Source organism: Microcebus murinus, chromosome 20 (genome assembly GCF_040939455.1).
Source record: "Microcebus murinus isolate Inina chromosome 20, M.murinus_Inina_mat1.0, whole genome shotgun sequence".
Classification (NCBI taxonomy): Eukaryota; Metazoa; Chordata; class Mammalia; order Primates; family Cheirogaleidae; genus Microcebus; species Microcebus murinus.
Window position 1 is genome coordinate 42,781,615 of NC_134123.1, and position 21,082 is coordinate 42,802,696.

A 21,082-nucleotide genomic window follows, 5' to 3' on the forward strand; every position below is an offset into this window, starting at 1 on the left:
CCTCACTTTTGGTGCCCGGACTAGAGTCCTCTGGCGTCAGCTTAGCGCACAGCAACCTCAAACGCCTGGGCTCATGTGATCCTTCTGTCTCTGCCTCCTGAGTAGCTGGGACTACAGACATGCACCACCATGCCCGGCTTATTATGTTTGTGTGTGTGTGTGTGTGTTTAGGTGGTCAATTAATTTCTTCCTATTTATAGTAGAGATGGTCTTGCTACTGCTCAGGCTCGTTTTTAACTCCTGACCTTGAGAAATCACCCGCCTCCGCCTCCCAGAGTGCTAGGATTATAGGCATGGGCCACCACGCCCAACCGCTTTTGCTTAATTTCTAATTATTCTGGTACCTAATATTTGTATACTTTTCGGGTGAGTGACAGGGTCTGTCTCCCTCTATCGAACAGGGTACACTTAATCTCACTAGTCGCTGGGACTAGAGGCGTGTGCCACCCTACTTGCCTGATGCTGCTTCTTTCTTCCCTCCCTCCCTCCCTCCCTTCCTTTCTCTCTCTCTCATCAATTTATTTTATTTGATTTTATTTTAGCCTGGTCGAGTGGAGCAGTGGGAGTGGAGAAGGAACAAAATGATTTGTAACTGGTTATGATCAATGAGCAATCTTTCTTACTTCCTTTCTCTCTCTCTCTCTCTCTCTCTGGATCTTCTCCACCTCCTGAACTTGGGTGATCCCTGTGCATCAGTCTCCCAACCAGCTAGGACTACAGGAGTTAAGCCCCACACCCGGCCTCCTAGTGTTCCAGGATAACCATCATAATCTTTATACGGTACACGTGATGGTTTGTGACACCGGCATAAAATGTGCCAGAGTGAGTGCCGTGGCCTCAGCCTACCTCACAGTAACCTCAACCTCCTGGGCTCAAGCAATCCTCCTGCCTCAGACTCTCAAGTAGCTGGGACTACAGGCATGTGCCGCCATGCCCGGTTAATTTTTCTTTCTATGTATATTTCTTGGCCAATAAATTTATTTCTATTTATAGTAGACATGTGGTCTTGCTCTTGCTCAGGCTGGTTTCAAGTCCTCACCTCGAGCAATCCTCCCGCCTTGGCCTGCCAGAGAGCTAGGATTAAAGGTGTGTTTGGCCTGACAGAAATTTTTATCTCTCCCACACTGCTTATCTCTTTTATTCTCTCTATAGCAGATACATATATATATATATATATATATATATATATATATATAGAGAGAGAGAGAGAGAGAGAGAGAGAGAAATTTTTACCTCTCCCTCCCTGCTTTTCCTGCTAAGTCCTTTTTTCTTCATTTTTTTTTTTTGAGACTGACTCACACTTTGGTGCCCAGGCTAGAGTGCTATGGCGTCAGCTTAGCTCACAGCAACCTCAAACTCCTGGGCTCAAGTGATCCTTCTGTCTCTACCTCCTGAGTAGCTGGGACTACATACATGCACCACCATGCCCGGCTTATTAAGTTTGTGTGTGTGTGTGTGTGTGTGTGTGTCTGTGTGTGTGTGTTTAGTTGGTCAATTAATTTCTTTCTATTTATAGTAGAGAGCGTCTTGCTCTTGCTCAGGCTGGTTTCCAACTCCCGACCTCGAGCAATCTGCCCGCTTCGGCCTCCCAGAGAGCTAGGATTACAGGTGTGCTGGGCCTGAGATCAATTATTTCTCCCTCCCTGCTTATCTCTTTTATTCTATCCATAGCAGATATATCTATCTATCTATATATATATATATATAGAGAGAGAGAGAGAGAAAGAGAGAGAGAGAGAGAGAGAGAAATTTTTATCTTTTACTCCCTGTGTTCTTTGGTAAGTCCCTTTTTCGTAATTTTTTTTTTTTGGGGGGAGACAGCGTCTCTTTTGGGGCCAGGACTAGAGTGATATGGCATCAGCTTAGGTCACAGCAACCTCAAACTCCTGGGGTCAAGTGATCCTTCTGTCCAGCCTCCCGAGTAGCTGGGACTACAGGCATGAGCCACCAGGCCCGGCTAATTTTTTCTATATATATTAGTTGGCCAATTAGTTTCTTCCTATTTATATTAGAGACGGGGTCTCGCTCTTGCTCAGGCTGGTTTCGAACTCCCTACCTCGAGCAATCCGCCCGCTTCGGCCTCCCAGAGAGCTACGAATTACAGGCATGAGCCACCGCGCCTGGCCCTCAAATGATCCTTTTGTCTAAGCCTCTGGATTAGCTGGGACTACAGACATGCACCACCATGCCCGGCTTATTATGTGTGTGTGTGTGTGTGTGTGTGTGTGTGTGTTTAGTTGGCCAATTAATTTCTTTCTGTTTATACTAGAGATGGTCTTGCTGTTGCTCAGGCTGGTTTTGAACTCCTGACCTTGAGCAATCCACCCCCCCCAGCCTCCCAGAGTGCTAGGATAATAGGCATGGGACACCACGCCAAACCCCTTTTGCTTAATTATTAATTATTATGGTACCTACTATTTGTATAGTTTTCAGGTGAGTGACAGGGTCTGTCTCCCTCTATGGAACACGGTATATTGTATCCTTGGTCACTGCAACCTCAAATACCTGGGCTCCATTGATCCTCCTGCCTCATCCTCACGAGTCGCTGGGACTACAGGCGTGTGCCACTATACTTGCCTGATGCTGCTTTTTCCCTCCCTCCCTTCCTGGCAGTACTGTTGAAATTCCCAGTAGTACCTATTAGAAGCCCAATTAGCCCCTAGGATGAGTTCAAAAAACAGATCTAAATTTCTGAGGCTATGACCCTAAAGGACATCAGATAAAAAAAAAAATTAAAAACAGAAACAAGAACTCCCTCATCCCTGCACTTTGGGAAGCCTGGGTGAGAGGATCGCTGGAGGCCAGGAGTCTGAGGTGGCAGTGAGCTATGATGATGCCACTGCCCTTTAGCCTGTGAACCAGAGTGAGAGCCTGCCAAAATTAGAGAAAAGAAAATAAAAAGGGAGGAGAGAGAGAGAGAGAGATCAATCTATCCATTGCATTTCCAACCCTTTAGGTGACTGGGCCTCAGCAGGGCCATGTGAATTGACAAAGTTTACGTTTCTAACAAATAAAACAGTGCGGTTCAAACTCTCAGTTTTCCAAATAAAGCATATCCCCCCTACCCACCTTACCTTTCCGTGGAGTCCGTGCTTGGATAGACAAGGCCGTGGAGTCCGTGCTTGGATAGACAGAGCCGTGGAGTCCGTGCTTGGATAGACAGAGCCGTGGAGTCCGTGCTTGGATAGACAGAGCCAACGGGTGGAGATCCTGGAGTCTGTGCTTTGCAGTCAGTCTAGAGGCACATGGAGCCATTCAAACTGCTTGTGAGGACAAATACCACGTCCTAGGGAAACAGAGACATCTGCTATGGCCAGGTAAAATTAGGAAAAGAAATGAAACGTCTCCTCTTCTCGCAGTGCTTTCTGGTCAGATACCGACCCCTTCCAGTCACAGATTCAGATACATCCTTTAATGTAAGGGTGGTCAACAAGTCACTCTTTGCACCTTCCCAAGTTCGTGGGATATAGCCTACTTAGGAAGATGATCGCTTCTGGGAAGGCACCAGCCCTACAGAACTACACAAACACAACAAAAACCTACTCGTCTCTGTTGTGGAAGTCAAGATCAGCTTTTATGAAACCCACTAAATTCACACAAGAAGTAAAATAGGACCATACTGATTGATGCAATTTTAATCTTAGAGCAGAATGCCTGGTACTCCTTGTCGTCTTAGATACTGTCAACAGAAAGCATTCGGTGGATAAACAATCTCCAGCAGCTTTTCTGCAGAGATGAACCAACCTGTGTGTGTGTGTGTGAGGGGGGGGGAGATGATAAATAATGGGGATTGAGGACCAGATAAATGACCAAAAAACCCACTTCGTGGTTCCTCAATACAAGCATTCATTTAAAGGGCATACTTGGACACCTAGGTGGAAAGTGCAAGCAGCTCAAAAAAAAAAAAAAAATCGCTGTGAGCCCCGGTTAAGATATGGCCATAAGCGCTAGCCCTGGGAAGGTGTAAAGCATATTCACTGTGGCTTACCCCAATGTGGGATGGACAAAGATAACCTTGAGCACCTCCACCGTCCAAAAATATGAACACCTAGCTATGATCCGGATCAGATGTAATAGAAAAAAAAAGCTCCCACAGATACAAGAATGTGAGAAACCCAAAACACTGCAAAATAATTGAAAGAGTTTTATTCTGAGCCCAATGTCCCAGACCATGAACTAGAGAGCTGCACCCAAGAAGCCTTGCGCAAGGGGTCCCATTGGGGTGGGGCGGGTTCTAGTTTTGCTTCATACATTTGAGGGAGACAGGAATGACATGGAAAATCACACATGGATATATGGAATTGACATATTAGTCTTACCTGGCAACTGGGAGTGCGGGGAGGTGGAGGCCAGGGTGCCGGTTGTACAGGTTTACAGCTGGGTTGAAAGATTCTTTGATTTGTTCTGATGCTGAAAAGAAAAAAAAAAAAAAAGATTCTTTGATTTGCAATGAATGAAAGAAATGAACTTCTGCCTAAAGGCTTGGATTGTTTTCAGTTAAGATAAGGATATTTGCTAATCACAGGCCAGCTACAGGACGTTTACCCAAAACTCAAGTGCTCTCTAGTGAAGCAAAGAGGGTCTCTTCTTGTCTGGCAGACACTGGAACCAGTAGTTAGGTGTCACCTAGCTGCCACTTTGATCAGACATGGGGATGGGTACAATCAGGTGATGTTGGGAGCTTAAGAGTGGACCCCCCCACCCCAGGTGTGGAGGTTCGCTTTGGAATCTGCTGCAGTGTAGAACATGGTTCTTCCTGGGCCTGCCAGCCCTGAGGCAGCTCTAGCCTCGGGCGGGTCTCAGTCCACCCCACCCACCCTGTTGTCCCAGGGAGGCGCCCCTCCTGCCACTCCCTCCCTGCCTCCCCTCCCCCACTGTAGGCCTCTGCTCTGGGATTTTTTTTTTCTTTTCTTTCTGTTTTATCTTGGTCTTTTTTTTTTTAGGTTTATGGAATATCCTTTAAAAATTTAAATCACATAATGAATTCTAGAACAACTTGTGGCTTTTTTGTAAGGATCATCCAGGACTGCTCACCAAAAAGCTGGGATATGGGCATGCAGTAGTAATCCAGAGGATATATTCCAGTGGAATAGCAGACAGATAGAATTTCCTGAAAGCACTAAATATCAGAAAGGCACAGCACTAAATGGCATTCAGACTTCCATTCCCTTGCGTCATGGTGGGCAGCTTAGTTTTTTCCTGCTCCCACAGTCTTATTAAAGCCCGACCTAGAAAATGTCTACATCTGATCCAAATCTATGAAGACAATGGAAGGGGGGAACTGGGAGAGGAATACAGGAAAAGGAAGGAAGAAGCAAAACAAAGGAGAAGGGGAAAAAGGAGGAGGAGGAGAAGGAGGACGGGGAGAAAACTGCCTCCCCTGCCTCCAAGTTTCCCAATAATAAATGAAGATTGGCCACTTCCCTCCTCTCCCCCCCTCTACCTATGCATGGAGGTGTATTGTACAGTTATGGTGCAAAGAAATGTGCAGCTACTTGTAATAATTGAAGAAATGCGGTGTAATGGGTTTCTGTGTGGTGGGACGCCGGTCGAGGGCACTCACCGTGACTGGAGCTCGCAGGGTGGGAGGTGGCCCCGGGTGAGTCTGTGAGTTCGTAGTCAGGGCTCAGTGACTGTGGAGGCCTGGCACGTGACCGTCCACTACTGTACATTTTATAAGCCCTGGACACCTAGGCCATCGTAAATTTATCTTCAGTGTAGGTGGCGGCATCGGGAGCGGCGGCGGCATCGGGAGCGGCGGCCGGAGGGAGCAGCGACATCGGGAGCAGCGGCCGGAGGGAGCGGCGACATCGGAGCGGTGGACAGAGGGGGCGGTGGCATCGGGAGCGGCGGCGGGAGGGAGCGGCGACATCGGGAGCAGCGGCCAGAGGGAGCGGTGACATCGGAGCGGTGGACAGAGGGGGCGGCGACATCGGAGCGGTGGACAGAGGGGGCGGTGGCATCGGGAGCGGCGGCCAGAGGGTACGGCGGCGGTGGGAGGTGCGGGAGCAGTCGTCATCTTCTTCATCACCGTCATCGCCTCCATAAAAACACCGAATGACGTCTCTCTATGCACCAAAGGTGTCGGTTTGCCTCCAGATGATGAAGGAGCCTTTCTCTAGGCCGGGTCATCGAGTTCTCCAAGTTTGCGTTTGACCCTGGTGATGACGCGCCTGCCACCTTTATAGCGACGGGGGCGGGGCGGGGGCGGCCCTCCCGCCAAGCCCGCCCTGCCACACTTGGGCGACAATCCGGCAAGCAACGGTTGAGCCCTGGGGGCTTCCCTCCTGTTTGTCCCTGCTCCTGACTCAGGACCCACGTGAGGGGTGGGGACAGCATGACGTGCACCTCCCGGCCCCTCCCGAAGGATGCCCTTCATTCGGCCTCCTCAAGCGTGTCCCCCGTCAGGGCCTGCCCCTCTCCTCTCGCCACCTCCTCTCCCAGCCCCGCCACCCCTTTGCCTGCCTCCCGCTCTCTGCCCAGGGTGAAGAAAGCGCCCTCGGTGGTGATGGCACCGGCAGTGGTGACACTGACTCTCTTGAGAAGGAATGAATGTCTAGCTATTTATTTACACACAGGTGCACACGCCCGGCAAGCAAGCGCCCCATATACACCGCTTATTCTCATTTTGGCCATCTTTCTTCACTGATCTCCACAGAGTCCAGTAGCCCACAAAGTCAATAAAGTCCCCAGAACCACACTCACATCCTCATGGCAATATCCATTTCTCTCTCTCTCTCTCTCTCTGTATATATATATAAGAATTTCTTTTTAAATATAATTTCTCTATATATATATATAAATTTGTCTATATGTAATTTCTCTCTCTATATAAATATATATATAAATAAAGTCCTCAGATTATATAAATATATATATATATATATATAGAGAGAGAGAGAGAGAGAGAGAAATGTTTTTTTTCAGACAGAGTCTCACTTTGTTTCCCAGGCTAGAGTGAGTGCCATGGCGTCAGCCTAGCTCACGGCAACCTCAACCTCCTGGGCTCAAGCCATCCTCCTGCCTCAGCCTCCCAAGAGGCTGGGACTACAGGCATGGGCCACCATGACCGTCTAATTTTTCTTTCTATATATATATATATATTACTTGGCCAATTAATTTCCTTTTGTTTATAGTAGAGATGGGGTCTTGCTCTTGCTCCAGCTGGTTTGAACTCCTGACCTTGAGCAATCCTCAGGCCAACGCCTCTCAGAGACCTAGGATTACAGGTGTGCTGGGCGAAAGAGAAATTTTTATCTCTCCCTCCCTGTTTTTTCTGATAAGTCCCTTTATCTTAATTTTTTTTTTTGAGACAGAATGTGTGGTACTCCTGGTCATCTTAGATACTGTCAACAGAAAGCATTTGGTGGATAAACAATCTCCAGCAGCTTTTCTGCAGAGATGAACCAACCTGTGTATGTTGGGGGGATAAATAATGAGAATTGAGGACCAGATAAATGACTGAAAAAAATACTTCCTCTTTCCTCAATACAAGCATTCATTTAAAGTGTATACCTGTATACCTAGGTGGAAAATGGAAGCAAGCTTTACAAAAAAAACCAAAAATAGCTTTGAGCCCTGTCAGATGGTTGAGACTCTGTCTCAAAAAAAACCAAAAAAAAAAAAAACATTTAAATCACAGAATGAATTCTAGAACAACTTGTGGCTTTTTATCATAGGCCGAGAACAATGTATTTTCTCTTCCTGTGAATTTTCCTGTCCTGGAAGAAATGCAAAGTTGATCTTGAAGGTTCCCAACCATCTTCCAGTTTCCCTGAGTCAAAAACACGGTGAACACGGTGTATTCGACCGTGTCTCTGTGTGTGTGCACGTGGGTGCCTGTGCTTATTCTTTTTCGGTACCGCACTTTTTGGTCTCAAAATGTCGGCCTTCCTTGGTCATGGACTGAGGATGAACAGACTTAGCCATCGGATTGAAGGGACTTGACTACAGTAACCGGGGTCGGGGAAATTTTATTGATTTGAAGGTAGACATTTCTAAATGAATAGGGTGAGCCCCACATTCCCGCATGGCCTCTGTCAGTGGATAGGTGTCCCGGACGGTCCTCCTGCAGCTTGTTTTGGTAGCTCAACATTGAGGAGACAAAAATAATTCATTTCCCTAATCATCCTAGATGAGTCTGCTGAATTTTTTATGATGTCGTGGAAACATATAAAACACCCTTCCTACTTAACATAGCCGACCGCAAAGTTCCTCCCAGGCACAACTATTTAACATCATGAATTTCACAGTGTAATAGAGGGAATGGTCTGGAGCGAAGGAAAAACAAATAAAGGACAGAGAGATTTTGTGTCCTTTTAAAACTCCCCCCCCCATGTTGGAAACTTGTAGTCTGACCTCTATCCCCAAGAGGAATTAAATATTTTCTTAAAACTCCTGAGCGGTCCCCAGCCCCACAGGCCTTGTTTTTGGCAGAGCTGAGACCAGTGAAATGATTAACCACAATAATGGCTAAAGCGGAGAACCCTCACTCTATGTATTATTTAACATACTTTTATTTATTTATTTATTTATTCATTCATTCATTCATTCATTCATTCATTCATGTATTCATGCACGCATTCATTTAATTTTTTGAGACAGAGTCTCACTTTGTGGCCCTGGCTAGAGTGAGTGCCATGGCGTCAGCCTAGCTCATGGCAACCTCATCTGCCTGGGCTCAAGCAGGAATACAAAATGTGTTCCATAAGAATCCAGTATGATGGGAAAACACTTCATTCTCAAAAGAAAAGATTCTCTTCTTCCTGTTATTGGTAGTTCTGAACGTTAGATTTTTTTTTTTCCCGATGGGGTCAAAAGGTACCTAATATTATGATTTCAAGTGGAAAAATTGGGGACAAAAATCAGGTATTGGCATTTTTTCCATTTTCATTAGTGTGTGACTTTTTAAAATAAATGCAGGATGTGAAGCAGTAATGCAAGTCAAATGTTTCAGTGAACAAGTTTCAGCAGTTCAACTTTATAACAATTATAAATAAACCTGTTAAATTTTTCTGGACAATGCCAGCATTTGGATTTTTTTAAAACAAGTAAATTTCTTATTGACAGCAACTAAATGGTGTTTGTAGCATTTTTATCATACAGTAGATTCCATCCATTCACTATACTTTTCTAACTGAGTTGTCCTACATGCAAGTACATGTTTTTAATGTTGTCTGTCTTCTGTGCTGTTCCTGTAAGTTTGCTAATAAAATACATTAAACTATGAAAAAAAGAACCCTCCCTTTATGTATTTTTTAACATTTATTTATTTATTTATTCATTCATTCATTCATTCATTCATTCATGCATTCATGCATTAATTTAATGTTTTGAGACAGACTCTCACTTTGTTCCCCAGGCTAGAGTGAGTGCCATGTCATCAGCCTAGCTCACGCCAACCTCAACCTCCTGGGCTCAAGCAATCCTCCTGCCTCAGCCTCCAAAGTAGCTGGGACTACAGGCATGCACCACCATGCCCTGCTAATTTTTCTTTCTATATATATTACTTGGCCAATTAATTTCTTTCTATTTATAGTAGAGATGATCTTGCTCTTCCTCAGGCTGGTTTTGAACTCCTGACTTGGAGCAATCCACCTGCCTTGGCCTCCCAGAGTTCTAGGATTATAGGCATGGGACATCACCCCCAACCCGTTTTGCTTAATTTTTAATTATTAGGGTACCTAATATTTGTATAGTTTTCGGGTGAGTGACAGGGTCTGTCTCCCTCTATCGAACAGGGTACACTGCATCCTGGGTCACTGCTACCTCAAACACCTGGGCTCCATCGATCCTCCTGTCTCAACCTCAGGAGTCGCTGGGACTATAGGCGTGTGCCACCATACTTGCCTGATGCTCCCTCCTTTTCTCTCTCTCTCTCATTAATTTATTTTATTTCGAATTTTTTACTATGGAAACACATGCTGGGCACTGAAGTGACAACACTGGAATTTCTTACCCTCCTGGATATTCACACAGGCTCAGAGGAGGCCAAAATAAAAAAAAAACACAAAAAGGGATACTGAGCCTATAAAGTATGCCTAACACTCGGATTCTACCTTCTCTTGCCTTTTCACACATGAGTAACACACAACAGCAAAGGATGGACACAGGCTTCCAAAAGGCTTGTCTGGGCCCCCTTTTCTTTCTTAACCTTAGGTGACCTTAATTATTTGTGCCCAGATCTGATGTTCAAATTATCCTCGTGGCCAAAGCGTTTGCGTGGCACCTGATAGGGAAAGAAGAGTACACCACCCGAATAGATGAGAAGGAATGGCAGTACTGCTGAAATTCCCAGGAGCACCTTTAGAATCCCAATTAACCCCTAGGATGTGTTCAAAGAACATGTCTACATTTCTGACGCTATGACCACAAAAGACATTAGAAGGAAAAAAAAAAAAACGAAAAACAAAAACAAGAACTCCATCATCCTAGCAGTTGGGAAGCCTGGGTGAAAGGATCACTGGAGGCCAGGAGTTTGAGGTGGCAGTGAGCTATGATGATGCCACTGCCCTTTAGCCTGGGAACCACAGTGAGAGCCTGCCAATACAAGAGAAAAGTAAAGAAAAGGGAGGGGTGGGGGGAGAGAGAGAGAGAGATGAATCTATCCATTGCATTGAATACCCTTTAGGTGAATGGGCCTCAGCAGGGCAATGTGAATTGACAAAGTTCGAGTTGTTAACAAATAAAATGGTGGGGTTTCAAGAGATCTGTGGGTTTAAAAAAAAAAACGGAGGGGTTCAAACTCTCTGTTTTCCCAATAAAGCATATCACCCTACCAAGCATACTGTGCCACCTCTGAGAGTATATACCCCACAGAGCACAGCCGTGGAAGCCGTGCTTGGATAGACAGAGCCAAAGGGTGGACATCATGGAGTCTGTGCTTTGCAGTCAGTCTAGGGGCACCTGGAGCCATTCAAGCTGCTTGTGAGGAAAGATAGGGAAACAGAAACATCTGCTATGGCCAGGTAAAATTTAGGAAAGGAAATGAAACGTCTCCTCCTCTGGCAGTGCTTTCTGGTCAGATACCGACCCCTTCCAGTCACAGATTCAGATACATCCTGTAATGGAAGCGTGGTGGACAAGTCACTCTTTGCAACTTTCCCAAGTTCGTGGGATATAGCCTACTTAGGAAGATGATCGATTCAGGGAAGGCACCAGCCCTACAGAACTACACAAACACGACAGAAACCCACTGGTCTCCGTTGTGAAAGTCAAGATCAGCTTTTATGAAACCCACTAAACCCACACAAGAAGTAAAATAGGACCATACTGATAGATGCAATTTTAATATTAGAGCAGAATGCCTGGTACTGCTTGTCATCTTAGATACTGTCAACAGAAAGCATTTGGTGGACAAACAATCTCCAACAGCTTTTCTGCAGAGATGAACCAACCTGTGTGTGTGTGTTTTGGGGGGGAGATGAGGCTAGCTCACAACAATCTCAACCGCCTGGGCTCAAGCAATCCTCCTGCCTCAGCCTCCCAAGAGGCTGGGGCTACAGGCATGGGCCACCATGCCCGTCTAATTTTTCTTTCTATATATACATATTACTTGGCCAATTAATTTCTTTCGATTTATAGTAGAGATGGGGTCTTGCTATTGCTCTGGCTGGTTTGAACTCCTGACCTTGAGCAATCCTCTGGCCAACGCCTCTCAGAGACCTAGGATTACAGGTGTGCTGGGCCTAAGAGAAATTTTTATCTCTCCCTCCCTGTTTTTTCTGATAAGCCCCTTTATCTTAATTTTTTTTTGAGACAGAATGTTTGGTACTCCTTGTCATCTTAGATACTGTCAACAGAAAGCATTTGGTGGATAAACAATCTCCAGCAGCTTTTCTGCAGAGATGAACCAACCTGTGTATGTTGGGGGGATAAATAATGAGGATTGAGGACCAGATAAATGACTGAAAAAAAATACTTCCTCTTTCCTCAATACAAGCATTCATTTAAAGGGTATACCTTTATACCTAGGGGGAAAATGCAAGCAAGCTTTACAAAAAAAACCAAAAATCGCTGTGAGCCCCGTCACAGGGTTGAGACTCTGTCTCAAAAAAAGCAAAACAAACAAACAAAAAAAATTTAAATCACAGAATGAATTCTACAACAACTTGTGGCTTTTTATCATAGGCCGAGAACAATGTATTTTCTCTTCCTGTGATTTTTCCTGTCCTGAAATAAATGCAAAGTTGATCTTGAAGGTTCCCAACCATCTTCCAGTTTCCCTGAGTCAGAAACACGGTGAACACGGTGTATTGGACCGTGTGTCTGTGTGCGTCCACGTGGGTGCCTGTCCTTATTCCTTTTGGGCACCCGGCTCTTTGGTCTCACAGAGTGGGCCTTCCTTGGTCGTGGACTGAGGCTGAACAGACTTAGGGATCAGATTGAAGGGACTTGACTACAGTAACCAGGGTGGGGGAAATTTTATTGATTCCAAGGTATACATTTCTAAATGAATAGGGTGAGCCACACATTCCCGAGTGGCCTCTGGCAGTGGATAGGTGTCCCGGACGGTCCTCCTGCAGCTTGTTTTGGTAGCTCAACATTGAGGAGAGGAAAATCATTCATTTCCCTAGTGATCATAGATGAGTCTGCTGAATTTTTTATGATGTCCTGGAAACATATAAAACACCCTTCCTGGACAACAGCTCCGACGGTCAGTGCCTTCCTTCCTCGTGTAAGGGGATCTGCCAGACCCTTACTAATTCAATTTCTTTCCCATTCCAGGCCCTTCCCTCTCGTCGCCCCCTTCACCTTGGATCATGTTCAAGAAATTTGATGAAAAGGAAAATGTGTCCAACTGCATTCAGTTGAAAACTTCAGTTATTAAGAGTATTAAGAACCAGTTAATAGAGCAATTTCCAGGTATTGAACCATGGCTTCATCAAATCATGCCTAAGAAAGATCCTGTCAAAATAGTCCGATGCCATGAACATATAGAAATCCTTACAGTATATGGAGAATTACTATTTTTTAGACAACGAGAGGGGCCTTTTTACCCAACCCTAAGGTTTTTTCACAAATATCCTTTTATCCTGCCACACCAGCAGGTTGATAAAGGAGCCATCAAATTTGTACTCAGGGGGGGAAAAAAAAAAAAAAAAATTTGTACTCAGTGGAGCGAATATCATGTGCCCAGGCTTAACTTCTCCTGGAGCTAAGCTTGACCCTGCTGCAGTAGACACCATTGTTGCTGCCATGGCAGAAGGAACACAGCATGCTCTATGTGTTGGAGTCATGAAGATGTCTGCAGAAGATATTGAGAAAATCACCAAAGGAATTGGCATTGAAAATATCCATTATTTAAATGATGGGCTGTGGCATATGAAGACATATGAATGAGCCTCAGAAGGAATGCACTTGGGCTAAATATGGATATTGTGTTGTATCTGGGTTTGTGTCTGTGTGTGACAGCATCAAGACAATGCCTCTGTGGTTATGCTGAATAAATTCAACAAATGCTAAAAAACAAACAAGCAAAAAAAAAAAAAACCAAAAAACACCCTTCCTACTTAACATAGCCAACCGCAAAGTTCATCCCAGGCACAACTATTTAACATCATGAATTTCACAGTGTAATAAAGGGAATGGCCTAGAGAGAGGGAAAAAAAGTAAAGGACAGAAAGATTTTGTGTCCTTTTAAAACTTCCCCCCCATCCCCTGATTTTGGAAACTTGTACTCTGGCCTCTATCCCCAGGTTGAATTAAATCTTTTCTTAAAACTCCCGAGCAGTCCCCAGCCCCACATGCCTTGTTTTTGGCCCAGCTGAGACCAGTGACATGATTAACCACAATAATAGCTAAAGCGGAGCACCCTCCCTCTATGTATTTTTTAACATACTTATTTATTTATTTATTTATTTATTTATTTATTTATTTATTTATTTATTCATTCATTCATTCATGTATTCATGCATGCATTCATTTAATTTTTTGAGTCAGAGTCTCACTTTGTTGCCTAGGCTTGAGTGAGTGCCATGGAATTTTCCTGTCCTGGAAGAAATGCAAGTTGATCGTGACGGTTCCAAACCATCTTCCAGTTTCCCTGAGTCAGAAACACGGTGAACACGGTGTATTCGACCGTGTGTCTGTGTGCGTGCACGTGGGTGTCTGTCCTTATTCCTTTTGGGCACCTCGCTCTTTGGTCTTACAGAGTCAGCCTTCCTTGGTCGTGGACTGAGGCCGAACGGCCTTAGCGATCGGATTGAAGGGACTTGACTATAGTAACCCGGGTCAGGGAAATTTTATTGATTCCAAAGTATACTTTTCTAAATGAATAGGGCGAGCCACACATTCCCTTGGGGCTTCTGTCAGTGGATAGGTGTCCGGGACGGTCCTCCTGCAGCTTGTTGTGGTAGCTCAACATTGAGGAGAGGAAAATCATTCATTTCCCTAATGATCCTAGATGAGTCTGCTGAATTTTTTATGATGTCGTGGAAACATATAAAACACCCTTCCTACTTAACATAGCCGACCACAAAGTTCCTCCCAGGCACAACTATTTAACATCATGAATTTCACAGTGTAATCGAGGGAATGGTCTAGGGAGAGGGAAACAAAAAATAAAGGACACAGAGACTTTGTGTCCTTTTAAAACTTTCCCCGCACCCCCTGATTTTGAAAACTTGTAGTCTGGCCTCTATCCCCAAGAGGAGTTAAATTTTTTCTTATAACTCCCAAGCGAGCGGTCCCCAGCCCCACAGGCTTTGTTTTTGGCAGAGCTGAGACCAGTGATATGATTAACCACAACAATGGCTAAAGCAGAGAACCCTCCCTCTATGTATTTTTTAACATACTTTTATTTATTTATTTATTTATTTATTTATTTATTTATTTATTTATTTATTCATTCATTCATTCATTCATTCATTCATGCATTCATGCATGTATTCATTTAATTTTTTGAGACAGAGTCTCACTTTGTTGCCCAGGCTACAGTGAGTGCCATGGCGTCAGCCTAGCTCATGGCAACCTCAACCGCCTGGGCTCAAACGATCCTCCTGCCTCAGCCTCCCAAGTAGCTGGGACTACAGCCATGCGCCACCATGCCTGGCTAATTTTTCTTTCTATATATATTACTTGGCCAATTAATTTCTTTCTATTTTTAGTAGAGATAGTGTCTTGCTCTTGCTCAGGCTGGTTTGAACTCCTGACCTCGAGCAATCCTCCTGCCTCAGCCTCCCAGACAGCTAGGATTACAGGTGTGCTGGGACTGAGAGAAATTTTTATTTCTCCCTGTCTGCTTATCTCTTTTATTCTGTCTATAGCAGATATATATATGTGTGTGTGTATATATATATATATAGAGAGAGAGAGAGAGAGAGACAGAGAGAGAGAGAGAGAGAGAGAGAGAGAGAGAGATGAATGTATCCATTGCATTTCCTACCCTTTAGGTGACTATGCCTCAGCAGGGCCATGTGAATTGACAAAGTTCACCTTGCTAACAAATAAAACGCTGGGGTTCAAACTCTCAGTTTTCCCAATAAAGCATGTCCCCCTACCAACCATACTGTGCCACCTCTGACAGTATATGCCCCACAGAGGAGAGCCCTGGAGGCTGTGCTTGGATACACAGAGCCAACGGGTGCAGATCGTGGAGTCTGTGCTTTGCAGTCAGTCTAGAGGCACATGGAGCCATTCAAACTGCTTGTGAAGAAAAATACCACGTCCTAGGGAAACAGAGACATCTGCTATGGACAGGTAAAATTTAGGGAAAGGAATGAAACGTCTCCTCCTCTGGCAATGCTTTCTGGTCAGATACCGACCCCTTAGAGTCACAGATTCGGATACATCCTTTAATGTAAGGGTCGTGGACAAGTCACTCTTTGCAACTTTCCCAAGTTCCTGGGATACATCCTACTTAGGAAGATGATCGCTTCTAGGGAGGCACCAGCCTTACAGAACTACACAAACACAAGGGAAACCCACTCGTCTCCGTTGTGGAAGTCAAGATAAGCTTTTATGAAATCCACTAAAGCCACACAAGAAGTAAAATATGATCATACTGGTAGATGCAATTTTAATCTTAGAGCAGTATGCGTGGTACTCCTTGTCATCTTAGATACTGTCAACAGAAAGCATTCGGTGGATAAACAATCTCCAGCAGCTTTTCTGCAGAGATGAACCAACCTGTGTGTGTGTGTCTGTGTGTGTGTGTATAGGGGGGAGATGATAAATAATGAGGATTGAGAACCAGATAAATGACTGAAAAAAAATACTTCCTGTTTCCTTAATACAAGCATTCATTTAAAGGGTATACCTGTAGACCTAGGTGGAAAATGGAAGCAAGCTTTACAACAACAACAACAACAAAAATCGCTGTGAGCCCTGTCACAGTGTGTCTTCTTGTCTGGCTGACACTGGCAGCGGTAGTTAGGTGTCACCTAGTCGCCACTTTGATCACACATGGTGATGGGTAAAGTCAGGCCATGTTGGGAGCTTAAGAGGGGACCCCACCCCCACCCCAGCTGTGGAGGTCGGCTCTCAAATCTCCTGCGGTGTAGAACATGGTTCTTCCTGGGCCTGCCAGCCCTGAGGCGGCTCTAGCCTCCAGCGGGTCTCTGTCCACCCCACCCACTCTGTTGTCCCCTGGAGGCGCCCCTCCTGCCACTCCCTCCCTGCCTCCCCTCCCTCACAGTAGCCCTCTGCCCAGGTTTTTTCTTTTTTCTTTTCCTTCTTTCTGTTTTATCTTGGTTTTTTGTTTTTTTTATGTTTATGGAATATCGTTTAAAATTTTATTTTTTTTATTTTATTTATTTAGTTATTTATTTTTTCTTTGAGCCAATAAGATTCTGCCTAATCGTTTAAAAATTTAAATCACAGAATGAATTCTACAACAACTTGTGGCTTTTTATCATAGGCCGAGAACAATGTATTTTCTCTTCCTGTGAATTTTCCTGTCCTGGAAGGAATGCAAAGTTGATCGTGACGGTTCCAAATCATTTTCCACTTTCCCTGAGTCAGAAAGACCGTGAACACGGTGTATTCGACCCTGTCTCTGTGTGCGTGCACGTGGGTGCCTGTGCTTATTCCTTTTGGGCACCGCGCTCTTTGGTCTCACACAGTCAGCCTTCCTTGGTCGTGGACTGAGGCCGAATGGACTTAGCGATCGGATTGAAGGGACTTGACTACAGTAACCAGGGTGGGGAAAATTTTATTGATTCTAAGGTATACATTTCTAAATGAATAGGGTGAGCCACACATTCCCTTGGGGCCTCTGCCAGTGGATAGGTGTCCAGGACGGTCCTCCTGCAGCTTGTTGTGGTAGCTCCACATTGAGGAGAGGAAAATCATTCATTTCCCTAATGATCCTAGATGAGTCTGCTGAATTTTTTATGATGTCGTGGAAACATATAAAACACCCTTCCTGGACAACAGCTCCGACTGTCAGTGCTGGCCTTCCTCGTGTAAGGGGATCTGCCGGACCCTTACTAATTCAATTTCTTTCCCATTCCGGGCCCTTCCCTATCGTTGCCCCCTTCACCTTGGATCATGTTCAAGAAATTTGATGAAAAGGAAAATGTGTCCAACTGCATCCAGTTGAAAACTTCAGTTATTAAGGGTATTAAGAACCAATTAATAGAGCAATTTCCAGGTATTGAACCATGGCTTCATCAAATCATGCCTAAGAAAGATCCTGTCAAAATAGTCCGATGCCATGAACATATAGAAATCCTTACAGTAAATGAAGAATTACTATTTTTTAGACAATGAGAGGGGCCTTTTTACCCAACCCTAAGGTTACTTCACAAATGTCCTTTTATCCTGCCACACCAGCAGGTTGATAAAGGAGCCATCAAATTTATACTCAGCGGAGCAAATATCATGTGCCCAGGCTTAACTTCTCCTGGAGCTAAGCTTGACCCTGCTGCAGTAGACACCATTGTGGCTGCCATGGCAGAAGGAACACAGCATGCTCTATGTGTTTGAGTCATGAAGATGTCTGCAGAAGATATTGAGAAAATCACCAAAGGAATTGGCATTGAAAATATCCATTATTTAAATGATGGGCTGTGGCATATGAAGACATATGAATGAGCCTCAGAAGGAATGCACTTGGGCTAAATATGGATATTGTATCGTATCTGTGTTTGTGTCTGTGTGTGACAGCATCAAGACAATGCCTCTGTGGTTATGCTGAATAAATTCAACAAATGCTAAAAGAAAAAAAAAAAAAAAACCCTTCCTACTTAACATAGCCAACCGCAAAGTTCATCCCAGGCACAACTATTTAACATCATGAATTTCACAGTGTAATAAAGGGAATGGTCTAGAGAGAGGGAAAAAAAAAATAAAGGACAGAAAGATTTTGTGTGCTTTTAAAACTTCCCCCCCACCCCCTGATTTTGGAAACTTGTAGTGTGGCCTCTATCCCCAAGTTGAGTTAAATCTTTTCTTAAAACTCCCGAGCGAGCGGTCCCCAGTCCCACAGGCCTTGTTTTTGGCCAAGCTGAGACCAGTGAAATGATTAACCACAATAATGGCTAAAGGGGAGAACCCTCCCTCTATGTATTTTTTTAACATACTTTTATTTATTTATTTATTTATTTATTTGTTTGTTTGTTTATTTAGTTATTCATTCATTCATTCATTCATTCATGTATTCATGCATGCGTTCATTTAATTTTTTGAGAGAGAGTCTCACATTGTTGCCCAGGCTAGAGTGAGTGCCATGGCGTCAGCCTAGCTCATGGCAACCTCAGCCGCCTGGGCTCAAGCAGGAATACAAAATGTGTTCCATAAGAATCCACTATGATGGGAAAACAGTTCATTCACAAAAAAAAAAAGATTCTCTTCCTCCTTTTATTGGTAATTCTGAACATTAGCTTGTTTTTTCCCCCATGGGGTCAAAAGGTACCTAAGTATATGATTTCAAGTGGAAAAATAGGGGACAGAAATCAGGTATTGGCAGTTTTTCCATTTTCATTTGTGTGTGACTTTTTAAAATAAATGCAGGATGTGAAGCATTAATGCAAGTCAAATGTTTCAGTGAACAAGTTTCAGCAGTTCAACTTTATAACAATTATAAATAAACCTGTTAAATTTTTCTGGACAATGCCAGCATTTGGATTGTTTTAAAACAAGTAAATTTCTTATTGACAGCAACTAAATGGTGTTTGTAGCATTTTTTTTTTATTTCGGCATATTGTGTGTTTATAGCATTTTTATCATACAGTAGATTCCATCCATTCACTATACTTTTCTAACTGAGTTGTCCTACATGCAAGTACATGTTTTTAATGCTGTCTGTCTTCTGTGCTGTTCCTGTAAGTTTGCTATTAAAATACATTAAACTTTGAAAAACAGAACCCTCCCTTTATGTATTTTTTAACATTTATTTATTTATTTATTTATTTATTCATTCATTCATTCATTTAATTTTTTGAGACGGAGTCTCTCTTTGTTGCGCAGGCTAGAGCGAGTGCCGTGGCATCAGCCTAGCTCACAGTAACCTTAGGCTCCTGGGCTCTAGAGATCCTCCTGCCTCAGCCTCCCAAGTAGCTGGGACTACAGGCACGCACCACCATGCCCGGCTAATTTTTTCTATATATACATTAGTTGGCCAATTAATTTCTTTCTGTTTATAGTAGAGACGAGGTCTCGCTCTTGCTCAGGCCAGTTTCGAACTCCTGACCTTGAGCGATCCGTCCACCTCGGCCTCCCAGAGTGCTAGGATCACAGGCATGAGCCACCACCCCTGGCCAGAACCCTCCCTTTAAAAGCTCTGTATTTCTGCCTAGGCCTATGGTCAGGAAAGTTGGGGGGTTGAGATGACAAGGTCTACCATACTTCCTCCTTTGCCAGCAAAGTAGACTCCCTCTCTCTTTCCTCCTCCAAACTGCTGGTCCTCCTCATTCGGCCTTGTGGACGAGTGGCCGACGACCCTTTGGTAACACCGAGACTTACAAGTTATGTTATCAATTTTTGTTTTGCTTTTTATTTTTTTTTCTGGGACAGGATTTTTTTCACTCTGTCATCTCCCAGGCCACCATGGCCTGATCGTAGCTCACAGCAACCTCCAACTCCAGGGCTCAAGTGATCCTCTCCTCCTCAGCCTTCTGAGTAGCTGGGACTGTAGGCAAATGCTGCCACACCCGGAGTCATTATTTTTTCTTTTTTATTTTTATTTTTTTGGTACAGATGGGGTCTCACCATGTTACTCAGACTCATCTCCAACTCCTGGGCTCGAGCCATGCTCCCATCTCTGTCTCCCGAGTCCCTGGGATCACAGGCGTGAGCCGCCAGGCCCAGCCAGATTATTTAAAGGCGAGCTTCTTGCTATCCTGATATGAAAACCCCACATGAGCGAGTTTCAGGCACCAAACAGAGGGAGTCCCCACACTGCATCGTCACCATCATGGAGGACAGCTCACAAAAAAGCTGGGATTGTGCACGCAGTAGTGATCGAGGGGATATATTCTAGTGGAATATCAGACAGATAGAATTTCCAGAAAACACTAAATATCAGAAAGGCACAGCACTAAATGGCAGACAGACTTCCATTCCCTTGCGTCATGGTGGGCAGTTTAGTATTTTCCTACTCCCAGAGTCTGATTAAAGCCCGACCTAGAAAATGTCTACATCTGACCCAAATCTATCAAGGCAATGGAAGGGGGGAACTGGGAGAGGAATGCAGGAAAAGGAAGGAAGAAGCAAAACAAGGTAGAAGGGGAGAAAGGAGGAGGAGGAGGAGGACGGGGATAAAACTGCCTCCCCTGCCTCCATGGTACCCACTAATAAATGAAGATTGGCCACTTCCCTCCTCTCCCCCCCTCTACCTAGGCCTGGAGGTGTATTGTACACCTATGGTCCAAAGAAATGTGCAGCTACTTATAATAATTGAAGTTTTTATTGTTCTGTTCACTTTTCCTTTTATCTATTTAGACTTTTATTTTTTTGAGACAGAGTCTCACTTTGTTGCCCAGGCTAGAGTGAATGCCGTGGCGTCAGCCTAGCTCATAGCAACCTCAACCTCCTGGGCTCAAGCAATCCTCCTGCCTCAGCCTCCCAAGTAGCTGGGACTACAGGCATGTGCCACCACGCCCGGCTAATTTTTCTTTCTATATATATTACTTGGGCAAAA

At 44.4% G+C, this 21,082-nt stretch overlaps 1 protein-coding gene, 2 long non-coding RNA genes and 1 pseudogene across 3 annotated transcripts in view; 3 read left to right on the forward strand and 1 right to left on the reverse strand.

Annotated features, from left to right (window-relative positions):
• The window catches only part of LOC142862570 (uncharacterized), a 61,320-nt gene extending 58,038 nt beyond the window's left edge, over positions 1-3,282 (reverse strand). Inside the window, exon 1 of the long non-coding RNA XR_012913646.1 lies at positions 3,075-3,282. This is a non-coding gene — a long non-coding RNA (uncharacterized LOC142862570). The remainder of the gene's footprint in view (positions 1-3,074) is intronic.
• Positions 3,283-8,713: 5,431 nt separating this feature from the next.
• Positions 8,714-19,054, forward strand: LOC142862573 (uncharacterized). The gene is made up of 2 exons (XR_012913647.1): positions 8,714-8,820; positions 18,853-19,054. It is a non-coding gene; the product is annotated as an uncharacterized LOC142862573 (long non-coding RNA).
• LOC142862571 (malignant T-cell-amplified sequence 1-like) lies at positions 12,762-13,466 on the forward strand. Its single transcript, XM_075995566.1, has 2 exons — positions 12,762-13,066; positions 13,101-13,466. The coding sequence occupies exons 1-2, from the start codon at positions 12,762-12,764 to the stop codon at positions 13,339-13,341; spliced, it is 546 nt and encodes a 181-aa protein (XP_075851681.1). The 3' UTR covers positions 13,342-13,466.
• Positions 17,377-18,172, forward strand: LOC142862572 (malignant T-cell-amplified sequence 1-like; annotated as a pseudogene).
• Positions 19,055-21,082: the final 2,028 nt, after the last annotated feature.